The sequence below is a fragment of the Salvelinus alpinus genome, chromosome 23 (assembly GCF_045679555.1).
Source record: "Salvelinus alpinus chromosome 23, SLU_Salpinus.1, whole genome shotgun sequence".
NCBI lineage: Eukaryota > Metazoa > Chordata > Actinopteri > Salmoniformes > Salmonidae > Salvelinus > Salvelinus alpinus.
The window spans coordinates 19533618-19547744 of record NC_092108.1 but is presented as its reverse complement, the minus strand read 5'-3'; the positions used below and the strand labels follow the sequence as shown (position 1 = coordinate 19547744).

The 14127-nt window shown below is 42.0% G+C and overlaps 1 protein-coding gene across 2 annotated transcripts; it reads right to left on the bottom strand.

Annotated features, from left to right (window-relative positions):
- Positions 1-8383: 8383 nt before the first annotated feature.
- Positions 8384-13691, bottom strand: LOC139550457 (protein lifeguard 1). 2 transcript variants are annotated; one of them, XM_071361376.1, is made up of 7 exons: positions 13531-13691; positions 10637-10899; positions 10313-10395; positions 9805-10005; positions 9118-9246; positions 8823-8966; positions 8384-8678 (listed from the first exon to the last, which is right to left on the bottom strand). In XM_071361376.1, exons 2-7 carry the CDS (start codon positions 10881-10883, stop codon positions 8529-8531), a joined length of 954 nt encoding a protein of 317 aa, XP_071217477.1. In that variant the 5' UTR covers positions 10884-10899; positions 13531-13691; the 3' UTR covers positions 8384-8528. The 2 variants fall into 2 exon arrangements, with proteins under 2 accessions (XP_071217477.1, XP_071217478.1); XM_071361377.1 differs by having other exon boundaries at positions 9814-10005; positions 13531-13670.
- Positions 13692-14127: the final 436 nt, after the last annotated feature.

The window sequence follows — 14127 nt, the reverse complement described above, 5'->3', positions numbered from 1 at the left end:
TTGGTGTACCTGTGGATGTATTTCAAGGCCTACCTTCACACTCAGTGCCTTTTTGCTTGACACCATGGGAAAATCAAAAGAAATCAGCCAAGACCTCAGAAGAAAATGTAGACCTCCACAAGTCTGGTTCATCCTTGGGAGCAATTTCCAAACGCCTGAAGGTACCACGTTCATCTGTACAAACAATAGTACGCAAGTATAAACACCATGGGACCACGCAGCTGTCATACCGCTCAGGAAGGAGACGCGTTCTGTCTCCTAGATATGAACGTACTTTGGTGCGAAAAGTGCAAGTCAATCCCAGAACGACAGCAAAGGACCTTGTGAGGATGCTGGAGGAAATTAGTACAAAAGTATCTATATCCACAGTAAAACAAGTCCTATATTGACATAACCTGAAAGGCCACTCAGCAAGGAAGAAGCCACTGCTCCAAAACCACCATAAAAAAGACAGACTACGGTTTGCAACTGCACATGGGGACAAAGATCGTACTTTTTGGAGAAATGTCCTCTGGTCTGATGAAACAAAAATAGAACTGTTTGGCCATAATGACTATCATTATGTTTGGAGGAAAAAGGGGGACGCTTGCAAGCCAAAGAACACCATCCCAACCGTGAAGCACGGGGGTGGCAGCATCATGTTGTGGGAGTGCTTTGCTGCAGGAGGGACTGGTGCACTTCACAAAATAGATGGCATCATGAGGAAAGAAAATTATGTGGATATATTGAAGCAACATCTCAAGACATCAGTCAGGAAGTTAAAGCATGGTCACAAATGGGTCTTCCAAATGGACAATGACCCCAAGTATACTTCCAAAGTTGTGGCAAAATGGCTTATGAACAGCAAAGTCAAGGTATTGGAGTGGCCATCACAAAGCCCTGCCCTCAATCCTATAGACATTTTGTTGGCAGAACTGAAAAGGTGTGTGCGAGCAAGGAGGCCTACAAACCCGACCTAGTTACACCAGCTCTGTCAGGAGGAATGGGCCAAAATTCACCCAACTTATTGTGGGAAGCTTGTGGAAGGCTACCCATAACATTTGACCCAAGTTAAACAATTTAAAGGCAATGCTACCGAATACTAATTGAGTGTATGTAAACTTCTGACCCACTGGGAATGTGATGAAAAAAATAAAAGCTGAAATACTATTATTCTATTATTCTGACATTTCACATTCTTAAAATAAAGTGGTGATCCTAACTGACCTAAAACAGGGAATCTTTACTAGGATTAAATGTCAGGGATTGTGAAAAACAGAGTTTAAATGTATTTGGCTAAGGTGTAGGTAAACTTCCGACTTCAACTGTGTGGACATTGCTACAGTAAATGCTTTCATTCTCCACAAGCAGATGGCCAAAGCAAAAGGTCAAACCCTTCCCAGTTGGCCTTCCTAGAGTGGCTGGTGTTGGAAATGGCTGAATTGGGGGCCCAAAGCAACCTCACAACCATCACAAGACCCCCCCCACTCAAGGTGAGCGCCACTATCCAACACACATGCCAAAAGGAAGAACTGCAAGCATTGCACATAACACGGGGGAAAAAGGATGAAATGCCAGATCTTCTGTCCGAAATGCCAGTTTGCTTTTTGTTTCCTAGCAGACAGGGACTGCTTCAAAGACTATCACGACATGCACAAGCTACGGTGAAAGTGAAATATAATCATCTACACCTGGGGTGTAAAACGAACACGAATGCCATTTGTAAATAGTTCAGTTTATTTCTATTTTTGCGAAGGACACGTGTGTAACCAAGTTTGTGTTTGATAAGACATTTTTATATATTTGTTATGTATATTATGTATATCTGTTGCTTTTATATTGTTTTTGTAAAAAGTTAATTTACATGTGGGACCAATAAATTGGAAAGGCTAAATGTTCAGGCACTTTGGAGAGGTTGAAAAAAAAAAATTGGGATATCCCCTGTATGTCCCCCGACACCACCACAATGTTTGAGAGAGGTTGGTGTTGTAGACATTTTGTTTTTATAGTGAACTATTACTTTTTGGCACACCCAGTGTGGGATTGAACATAGCAATGATCAACAACCAATTTGAAAGACCTTGAAGAATTTTGAAAATAATAATCGGCAAATGTTCCACAATCCAGGTATGAAAAGCTCTGAGAGACTTACCCAGAAAGACTTCTAAAAAGTATTGACTTGGGTGTGAATAATTATTTGGGCTCCCGAGTGGCGCAGCGGTCTAAGGCACTGCATCTTGAGGCATTACTACAGACACCCTGGTTTGAATCCAGGCTGTATCACAACCGGCCGTGATTGGGAGTCCCACACAATTGACCCAGCATCGTCCGCGTTTGGCCGGTGTAGGCCGTCATTGTAAATAAGAATTTGTTCTTAAACTTGCCTAGTTAAATAAAGGTAAACATTTTTTTTATCTAAATGTGATATTTCTGTATTTCATTTTCAATAAATTTGCAAAAATGTTTAACATGTTTTCACTTTGTCATTATAGCATAGTAAATTCCTGAGGGGAAAAATGATGTAATCCATTTTGAATTCAGTCTGCAACACAACAAAATGTGAAATAGGTCAAGGGGTATGAATACTTTCTGAAAGCACTGCGGTAAAGGAGACAATGGAACTCAGACGTTTCATTTACTGATTGGCGATAGGTTTGAATGGCGGGAACCCGGTTACCGTGATTTACCGCACAAAACCACTCCCTTTTCCCGGGATAAATAACTGCGAGAAACCGGTAAATTATAATAAATGATTTATATGAACAGCATGGCGTGAAATGGAACTGGTAAATTATATGTGATGTCTAAATATGGTTTCTCTACATCAGTGGCGTGCCGTGGGCCTGGGGCCTGGGCCTTCAGTGAGGTCCTACACAGTCCCACTCGAATTAATCCACCTCTTATTACCATCATTATGATGCCATGGCTCTAGACACTATACATTTAGACAGAAACGCAGTATAACCAGGCGTTGCGTCACCTTGAAATTGACAAAAATTTAAATTTTTGGGTAAACAGTGTTTACCCAAAAACATGACACAATCAATGAGTCTTTTCAATATTTATTTTTCTTCACCTTTTCATTGTGCAGCTCCGTTGCCCTGCGCGCTTGTTCGTTGAGCTGTAGATCCACTCGGGTGTCCCTAAAAGTTTTCAAAAGCACCATTGCTTGTAAGTGCCCAGCCGTACTTTGGTGTCTTGTTGCTGCCTTGGTTAGACAACTCAAGTTTGCAAAGCCAGTGTAGCTCCAAACACCAAATCGATCACTTGCAAATAATAGGCATTCCCAGCAGTAGTTTGCAGTGCTTCTCGGAGCCTGTGAGCCATTGATAGCGCTCGTAGTTGGAACTTTGAAAGTGGCGAACGAACCCCTTTCCCGCCTGTGACAGGCTTTGTAGCGTCGGCGTCGGGCGACCTCTCCTTACAATGTCTAACTTTTCTTGAAAAGTTTGTCTTGAGAATGGCGTTATAATTATATCCCCGACCAAATCGATATCTTCTCCTCCTTCCGCCATTGTGGGTTGAAAAAACAGCTTAGTAGTACGCAAATTAATTCGTTTATCAAATTCAGTTTCCTAGTTCTGAGGTTCTGCATAGACCTGCCCATAGGACCTGCCTCTCAATATTGGTAATCCAATCAAAAGACGTGCACGCACTACGCCTGCTAGCTGGCTCCTGTGTAACACTGGAGCCAGCCAGCAGGCGTACAATAGCCAACTCTAAAGCTGATTGGTTGACACTAAATTTTCATTTCCATTCACTTTAAGCTACAAGCGCCCGCACTGTTGATTCTGAAGGCCTGAGGGCAGATTTTAGACCCCTGGCAACACATGATGGCTGAATATGATTGGATAAAAGATCTAACATAAAGACCAGCCCTCCAAATCTCAACCTGGGGCTGGAAGCAGTGCAACCAAGAGGAAAGCTATGAAATGAAGAGTATAACTCTTACTCTGGGGAATAATTTAATACATATTTGTGGGGAAATATATAAAAAAAAAAAAAATTATATTCTGATGATGTTTAGGCCAGCAGAGAAGGCCTTGCTGGCCCTGACGACCCACCACGGCTCTACATCCTCTGCATGATGAATCAACGCTCAGGGTGGGGACAGACAGCCCATCTCAGTATGGAGCGCAGTTCACAATGCATGTAGACCTACAGTATCATCTCATCATGGTAACTTTTGTTCTTGTGACAGGTAGGCCTACATTTGCTGGAGCATAGCCTATGATACAGTAATATAAAGACCGAATGCGTGTCTAATTTATCCATCTCCATCTGGCTTTTGGGGGTCACCTTGTTTTTTAATTGTAAAGAGTTTATTTTATTGCAGCTGCAGAGTTTTAAAACAGCCTATCACTCGAATATCATTGCTTTAAATCAGTGCACGAGTGAGCACTCTCACAGTCTTTCTCGCTCTCTCTCGATCAACTCCATTCAAATTGCATCCAAATATGATAATCCTGTTCTAGATTTATATATAGTCCTATATATAGATGTCCTAGCCTACCTCTTTCAGGCAATACATTCAATGCAATATTAGCCTTTTATTTAGCTAATTAATGATGGGTTATGCATAATAAGCTTCTAACTTATAGCCTCTGTCTCTTGCTCAATACACAAGCACCTGTGTTCCGCTGGCCTCCTTAAAAAATTCTACTTAGCTCTTAGAGCCCCACGCAGAAAAATCTAGACTAGAATAGCTTGCTGGACCCAAGTTATTTTTTGCTGAATGTTAAATACAGCAGCCAATAGAACTCATGGGTAGTTTGAAAGAAGCGCGAACACGCAATGGTGGTAGTCTATAGCAGTTATTTATTCAGAACCATAAACATTCAATCTTCGTAAGGAGAAGTGAAAGCCTTCTGCATCTAATTCTAGTCCTATGTTATTCAAGGATGTCATTAGAATGATAAAAATAAGGACAACGAAACAGATTTAATTGAACTGTTGAAAGCACGGAAGGAATGAAGCAACAATAGAGAGAGAAAGAGGAGGTAGGCTAATAACATTGGAGTAATCCTGGATTGTAAACTATCATGGTCAAAACATTTTGATACAACAGTAGCTAAGATGGGGAGAAGTCCGTTCATAATAAAGTGCTGCTCTGCCTTCTTAACAACACTATCAACAAGGCAGGTCCTACAGGCCCTGGTTTTGTCGCACCTGGACGACTGTTCACTCGTGTGGTCAGGTGCCACAAAGAGGGACTTGGGAAAATTGCAGTTGTCTCAGAACAGGGCAGCACGGCTAGCCCTTAAAAGTACACGGAGAGCTAACATTAATGACATGCATGTCAATCTCTCATGGCTAAAAGTGGAGATTGACTTCATCATTACTTGTTTTGGTAAGAGGTGTTGATAAGCTGAATGTACCGAGCTGTCTGTTTAAAATACTAGCACACAGCTCGGACACCCATGCATACCCCACAAGACATGCCACCAGAGGTCTCTTCACAGTCCCCAAGTCCAGAACAGACTATGGGAGGCGCACAGTACTACATAGAGCCATGACTACATGGAACTCTACTCCACATCAGGTAACTGATGCAAGCAATATAATCAGATTTAAAAAGCAGGTAAAAAATACACCTTATGGAACAACGGGGACTGTGAAGAGACACACACAAAGGTACAGACACATGCATATGCACACATTGTGATATTGTTGTATGGTGGTATTGAACATTTTGTGTTGTGGATATGTGGTGGTGTAGGGATGTTGTATGATGCACTGTTTATACAAGGTATACACTGCCTTTATAAAGTATTCAGACCCCTTGATTTTTTCCACATTTTGTTATGTTACAGCCTTATTTTAAAATTAATTAAATTAAATACAAATCTCAATCTACACACAATACCCCATAATGACAAAGCAAAAATAGGTTTTTAGAAACTGATATCACATTTACATAAGTATTCATACCCTTTACTCAGTACTTTGTTGAAGAGCCTTTGACAGTGATTATAGCCTCAAGTCTTCCTGGGTATGACGCTACAAGCTTGGCACACCTATATTTGGGGAGTGACTCACATTCTTTTCTGCAGATCCTCTCAAGCTCTGTCTGGTTGGGTAGGAAGCGTCGCTGCACAGCTATTTTCAGGTCTCTCCAGAGATGTTTGATCGGGTTCAAGTCCGGGGTTCTGGCTGGGCCACTCAAGGACATTCAGAGACTTGTCCCGAAGCCACTCCTGCGTTGTCTTGGCTGTGTGCTTAGTGTCGTTGTCCTGTTGGAAGGTGAACCGTCGCCCCAGTCTGAGGTCCTGGGTGTTCTGGAGCAGGTTTTCATCAAGGATATCTCTGTACTTTGCTCCGTTCATCTTTCATTCGATCCTGACTAGTCTCCCAGTCCCTACCACTGAAAAGCATCCCCAAAGCATGATGCTGCCACCACCAGGCTTCATTGCAGGGATGGTTTCAGGTTTCCTCCAGACGTGAAGCTTGGCATTCAGGCCAAAGAGTTCAATCTTGGTTTCATCAGACCAGAGAATCTTTAGGTGCCTTTAGGAAAACTCAAAGCGGGCTGTCGTGCCTTTTACTGAGGAGTGGCTTCCGTCTGGCCACTCTACCATAAAGGCCTGATTGGTGGAGTGCTGCACAGATGGCTGTCCTTCTGGAAGGTTCTCCCATCTCCACAGAGGAACTCTAAAGCTCTGTCAGAGTGACCATCAGGTTCTTGGTCACCTCCCTGACCAAGGCCCTTCTCCCCCAATTGCTCAGTTTGGTTCTAAACTTCTTCCATTTAAGAATGATGGAGGCCACTGTGTTCTTGGGGACCTTCAATGCTGCAGACACGTTTTGGTACTCTTCCCCAGATCTGTGCCTCGACACAATCCTGTCTCGGAGCTCTACCAACAATTCCTTCCACCTCATGGCTTGGTTTTTGCACGGACATGCACTTTCAACTGTGGGACCTTATATGGAGAGGTGTGTGCCTTTCCAAATCATGTCCAATCAATTGAATTTACCACAGGTGGACTCCCAAGTTGTATAAACATCTCAAGGATGATCAATGGAAACAGGATGCACCTAAACTCAATTTCAAGTCTCATACCAAAGGGTCTGAATACTTACATAAATAAGGTTTCTGTTTTTTATAAATTTGCACAAACAAAATACTGTTTTCTCTTTGTCATTATGGGGTATTGTGTGTAGATTGATGAGGGAAAACATTAAATATATACATTTTAGAATAAGGCTGTAACTTAACAATGTTGAAAAAGCGAAGGGGTTTGAATACTTTCCGAATGCACTGTATATACAATGCGTATGTAGCCTACATGATGTTATTAATATGTACTAAAGAGCAAGATTATTTTATTTGTCAAATGGCAGCTAAGCATCGGTCATCATGTCACCAGAATAAGAACCATTGTATTTATTGGAAAGGAGCATAAAGCTCACCACCTTGAACTTTCACCACCCTGTAAAGTTCATCATAACTTATTTCACCTGTAGCCTAATAAACTGCATGCTTTCCCAAGTCGTAGTGGGAGAATAACACAACATGTCATCGCATGACTTCAAGTATACATCGATATGATGGTTATTATATCAATATTTGTGCTTAAAAGAGTTTCCACTGCCATTTCGCGCATTATTAATTTTACCGACACAAAAAGATCCCACCTTGTCTAGCGTATTTAGTTTTGTCAATATTTGGAAAGTTTACCAACAAATTTGCTGTTTCCATCAGGCCTGTCATAAAATGTTTTATCCGACATGTATTTTACTCGCATAAAAATATTGGATGGAAACCTGTTTACTGACAGTCATTCAATAAGCCATGTCAGCTAACACTTTTTAGACAGGTTAGCTGGCTAGACTATCTAAACTTGTAATAATCATGGCTGAATACTGACTGTGCATGCAGGGCACATGCCCAGGGGCCCTGACCTCCTGGGGGCCTCCTTTGATTTTGTTATTCACTCTCACTGAGATATCATTAACATGGCATAAGTCATGGCAAAATGTGTAGAATTGCAGGTAATTAGCTTTAAAACTGCAAAAATGACTCTCCGCCCCGCAGCAAAATGAGTAGCGGGGCAACTAAAGTGTTATACACATGTGGGCCCCCTACCTCCTCTCTTCCCCCATCTGATGATTAGCAGAGTGGCAGAAGGATGTCTATATTCATTGAGAGCGGGCTCCTGAGTCCTCCTGTGGTTGATGGTTGCAGTAAAAAATATATATATTTTACCTATATATACTGTATGTATTTCCTTTTTTTTGTGGCTCAAGGGCCCCCTACAAGCCTGGGCCCAAAGGCTCAAGAAATGTGATGTTTGAAATTAAATAAGTTTGATAATATGGATGATTGTTAATGGGACGATTGATGGCTACAACCATCAAACTAGTAGTAGTAGTTTTAAAGGATACAAAAAAAGGCTGGTGCACATTGTTATAAACGTATCGTTCTATTTATCGTTATCGCATCATTTCATGCAATTTATCACAATATGGATTTTTGCCCAGCTCTAGTTTGGAGTGCTACGGACTATAGCTACATATGTGTGTCATTGTAGGTTTCTGCCAGGTGTTGACTATTTGCTGGAGCCTCCCATTATGATGAGCAGATAGAGGAAGATGTTAATGATGTCCAGGTACAGGATCAGGGCAGCAAACACATACTCTTCTGGATCTAGAGCGTACTTCTGCCTGCCTATCACCAACTGACAGTCAATCGCCAAGAACTGAGGGAGAGACACAGAAAGGGAAGAGGTGATGGAGGAAATAAAGGGTTTAGGGTGCAATGGATGGAGGTATTCATTCGGGCTATAAGGCTGGATAAACAGAAATGGCCTAAAAGGAGAAGTAACATTGAGTGAGTTCTGTACCAGTGAGAAGAGCAGGGCTCCCAGAGATCCGTAGACTATCTGCAGCACATTGGAGTAGAAGAAACAGCAGAAGAAACTGAACATGAGAAGGTCCACTGCCAGCACCAGCAGGATGCCATTACAAATTGTGAAGTCCACTCGAGTCTGCAGACCAAAGAAAGGAGAGTGAGTAAGGCTAGATAGGCTTGGTCACTGATCAGCCTGACCACATTAAACACACGTGGTAGGTACTACAGTAGTGGTCCAATTAAGCATAATATCATGTTTTTTGTTATTTGAAAAGAATGAGTCTGACCTGGGCTGAGAAGATGATGATGGTGAAGGAGATTGCCACTGTTGCTCCCATGGCGATGACTACAGCAGTGGTGTCATGAAATGAGGCCACAGTGCCGACCAAGTAGGATAGGGTGAGAGTGACCACTGACTAAAGGTAGTACGTTACACAGTTAGAATAACACTCACCCAACCACAAATCACACTGTATCATTGTCTATGTGTTTAAGTGGTGATGGAATTAAGGCAAGATCAAAGACAGTTGTTCTCATTAGTCATGCAACTAGGTTCTAGGAGAATGGCTTGGCATTAACTAACAGGGAACTGTGAATACAGGAAGAAGCATTTATAACCATCACAGGTAAGTTCACTTTTTCAATAATGTTTGTGAACATCTAAAGAACAATTGCGTAGTTTATATACAGTATATTAGTCAACAGATGAACCTTGAGCTCAATTCAATCTAACCCACACTTCAGTATTAACTCATTGACTGCATTAGCCAGTATGTCAGTCGCTGCTCTACCTAGCTGTGAAAGGGGTTGTGTGTGTGTGTGTGTGTGTGTGTGTGTGTGTGTGTGTGTGTGTGTGTGTGTGTGTGTGTGTGTGTGTGTGTGTGTGTGTGTGTGTGTGTGTGTGTGTGTGTGTGTGTGTGTGTGTGTGTGTGTGTGTGTGTGTGTGTGTGTGTGTGTGTGTGTGTGTGACCTACTAGTCCCACCAGGTTCCAGGGATGGCTTCTGCTGAAGGAATTGGAGTAGCTAAGGGAGATGGCAACCACAGCAAACAGGATGTATGAGCTGAGGTAGATCCAGATGTTGCTCTGCACCGCCGCCCTCACCACACTGGAGAAGGTGAACACACACACGATGCTGAAGGTCACCAGCAACTGCAGGGTCACGACACTGAACACCTGCACAGGTAGAAAGACAGGGTTACCATTAGCCACTTTGCTTGCCAGGTATACTGGGGAGGTCACCATGAAAATTGGGGGTCAAAGACTAAGGGCTCTATTCAATCCGTAGTGCTGAAGTTCCCCATTGTAGCCCGATTTACATTTAAAGACAATGTTCCCACGGTAGCAGACTGCATTCGTGTTAAACACTGCATATGTCGACTAAATTGGAAATTACCTTTACATTTCAAGCATGCTATAGCGCTAAACTTCGGCGATACAGATTGAATAAAGCCCCAAATCTCTGAGACACATCAGTACAGACCTTTCTGATAAACGCCTTCCTTATGGTCTTGTCATCAAAAGATGACACCAATAAGGCGGCGTCTGCCTCTGGTGAAGAAGATCCTTTGTGAGTGACAGAACAACAGTCCCATGTTATTATTGGACACAACACTGGAATACTGTAGTGACCAGACTTTGCAGACTTTTCAGTGGTTATGTAACACAAGTGACTTTAGCGGACATTAATTATTCAATCAGAAATTTTCAATGTTATAGTAATTGGCAGTAATATGAGGAAAGACATGAATAATCCATCCGCATGACCGATTCCCTCTTTCCTTGCTATAGCAGGACAGATACATACCTGGCTCTCCCAAAGGGTTACACTCTCCAGGGGGGAGAGTTCCCATGTCTACCCTTGCCTGTGGTGGGTACAGGACTGGGGGGTTGGGGGATGGAGGATACATGGCTGGAGCTGCAGAGTAGGGGGGTGGTATGTATGGTGGCATGTGGTCCACTTGAGTTTCCCCATGGGGGTAAGGGGGTGGCAGGTTAGAGTTCAGGGCATCCTGAGACTCTGTGGGCATGGAGTAGTTCTGAGCATCTGTCATTCTGGCAGAGTGTAGTCTGAAAAGGAGGAGTGGTTAGAAGAGACTGATGTTGAAAGGAGAGTACAGAGGACGTTGATATCAAAAGGTCAGTAAGAAAATAGACGTGCAAAACTTAATTTTGAAAGTAAAAATGTGTTGCAGGCATATTGCATCATTGGGGGGGTTCCCACATAAGGAGAAACCTGGGTTGAGTAAACCATATATAGTAGAAGAAATATAACAGCCATGTATCGGAACAATCATGCAACAATAACATCCTTGCATTTATGACCAATTCAACACACTTACCAGATTATTTTTTGTATTAGTGTACTCACTGACACATGTGGTTTTGTCTATGTGTGGGAATGCAGTTCTTAGTAGCAGTAATAAGAAGAAGGTCAAACCACTGTGACAGAGTTCAGCGGTGAACACATCAAAATGACAACTGGAAAGCTAAGCCCAAAAAGCAATCACTTTTACTGTATCAGTTATACAAAATTAGATCAAATGTTTGTGTTGTCCAATTCATCATCAGATATACAGTACCAGTCAAAGTTTGGACACACCTACTCATTGAAAGGTTTTTCTTAATTTTTACTATTTTCTACATTGTAGAATAATAGTGAAGACATCAAAACTATGAAATAACACATATGGAATCATGTAGTAACCAAAAAAAGTGTTAAACAAATCAAAATATATTTTAGACTCTTCAAAGTAGCCACCCTTTGCCTTGATGACAGCTTTGCACACTCTTGGCATTCTCTCATCCAGCTTCATGAGGAATGCTTTTCCAGCAGTCTTGAAGGAGTTCCCACATACGCTGAGCACTTGTTGGCTGCTTTTCCTTCGCTCTGCGGTCCAACTCATCTCAATTTGGTTGCGGTCAGGAGTTTATGGAGGCCAGGTCATCTGATGCAGCACTCCATCACTCTCCAAAAACAAATGATAGTCCCACTAAACGCAAACCAGATGGGATGGCGTATCACTGCAGAATGCTGTGATAGCCATGCTGTTTAAGTGTACCTTGAATTCTAAATAAATCACTGATAGTGTCACCAGCAAAGCACCCCCACACCATCTCCTCCATGCTTCACGGTGGGAACCTGTCACGCCCTGACTTTAGTTATATTTCCTTTCTTTATTATTTGTTTAGGTCAGGGTGTGACAAGGGTGGTTTGTTTAGTTTTTGTATTGTCTAGGGGTTTTTGTCTTGTCTAGGCTTTTTTGGTTATCTATGGGGATTTTGTATTGTCTAGGGGTATGTAGGTTTATGGTGGCCTGAATGGGTTGCCAATCAGAAACAGCTGTTTATCGTTGTCTCTGATTGGGGAGCCTATTTAGGTTGCCATTTTCCATGTTGGTTTTGTGGGTAGTTGTCCATGTTTAGTTGCCTGTGAGCACTACGTTGGCGTCACGTGTTTAGTTGGCGACATCGTTAAATAAACAAGTATGTACGCACAAAACGCTGCGCCTTGGTCCACTCCTTTAAACGGCCGTGACAGAACCACACATGCGGAGATCATCCGTTTACCTACTCTGCGTCTGACAAAGACATGGCGGTTGGAACCAAAAATCTCACATTTGGACTCATCAGACCAAAGGACAGATTTCCACCAGTCTAATGTCCATTGCTCATGTGTCTTGGCCCAAGCAAGTCTCTTCTTATTATTGGTATCCTTTAGTAGTGGTTTCTTCAGCAATTCAACCATGAAGGCCTGATTCACAGTCTCCTCTGAAATGTTGATGTTGAGATGTGTTTGTTACTTGAACTCTGTGAGGTGCAATCTGAGGTGCGGTTAATTCCCGATTTCTGAGACTGGTAATGAACTTACCAGTTCACTCTGCAGAAGAGGTTACTCTGGGCCTTCCTTTCCTGTGGCGGTCCTCATAAAAGCCAGTTTCATCATAGAGCTTGGTTTTTGCGACTGCACTTGAAGAAACTTTCAAAGTTCTTGAAATTTTCCGCATTGACTGACCGTAATGTCTTAAAGTAATGATGGACTTTCATTTATTTTTGCTTATTTGAGCTGTTCTTGCCATAATATGGTCTTGGTTTTTTACCAAATAGGGCTATCTTCTGTATACCACCCCTATCTTGTCACAACACTGATTGGCTCAAACGCATTAAGGAAAGAAATTCCACAAATTAACAAGGCACACCTGTTAATTGAAATGCATTCCAGGTGACTACCTCATGAACCTGGTTGAGAGAATGCCAAGAGTGTGCAAAGCTGTCAAGGCCAAGGGTTGCTACTTTGAAGCATCTCAAATATAAAATATATTTTGATTTGTTTAACTTTTTTTTGGTTTCAACATGATTTCATATGCGTATTTCATAGTTTTGATGTCTTCACTATTATTCTAAAATGTAGAAAATAGTAAAAATAAAAACCCTGGAATGAGTAGCTGTGTCCAAACTTTTGACTGGTACTGTATCTTACTAAAACATTTTGTCCAACCTGGCACATACTATATGTCATCCACAACAGCCTGAGTTCTTTGACATCCCCAAAATTCTGTCACCTGGTTCAGTCAATGAATTGGCTGTGTTTACAAAGGCAGCCCAATTCTGACTTTTTTCCCTCCAGTAATTGGTCTTTTAACTAATCACATCATATTTGGTTCCAATTAAATTTGGTAGAAAAAACAGGAGATTACTTACCTCCTTTACACCTGGGTTTCACTTGTGCTGAACTTCAATGACCGTACTGTCCTTCCTGTATAGTGGAGTGTTGATCTAGCCTACACACAGACTGTCAATTGCTGCTTGGCTCAGTCAGACTCTGGAACATCTACCTTTAGCAGCCTGTGCCCATTTGTGTTATTTCCTGAACCTAACGGTCACTGACAGTGATGGTGATTAGAGGAACTAAGGCTGTGTTTACACAGGCCGCCCAATTGTTTTGACCAATCACATATTTTTCAGATCTGATTGGCCAAAAGACCAATTCGTGATAAAAATATCAGAATTGGGCTGCCTGTGTAAACCCAGCGTGTGACAGAACAAAGCAACATACATTTTCAGATCTGTAGCTTGGGGAAATGGAAAACCACAAAGTTTCTCCACTGTTAGTTTCCACAAATGTAGTCAGAAGGGGATGTACTTTAATTGTTAAGAGGCCTAACAACAGGAAATGCAATAACGTAATCTGGTGCTCGTAAAGGTTTGAGTAACCATCTTTGGTAAATCTAAAGAATGCAACCAGTAAGGAATATACAAAATTGTGAAACTGACCCCCAAATTTCACATGGTTGAGAA

What these genes read in the sequence shown, in the direction of transcription:
- LOC139550457 (XM_071361376.1), bottom strand. Translation starts at nt 10,883, where the DNA reads ATGACAGATGCTCAGAACTACTCCATGCCCACAGAGTCTCAGGATGCC. An exon ending in TAACCCTTTGGGAGAGCCAG is followed by an intron (nt 10,396 to 10,636) that starts GTATGTATCTGT and finishes TCACTCACAAAG; the next exon opens with GATCTTCTTCACCAGAGGCA. An exon ending in TCATCATCTTCTCAGCCCAG is followed by an intron (nt 8,967 to 9,117) that starts GTCAGACTCATT and finishes TTTGGTCTGCAG; the next exon opens with ACTCGAGTGGACTTCACAAT.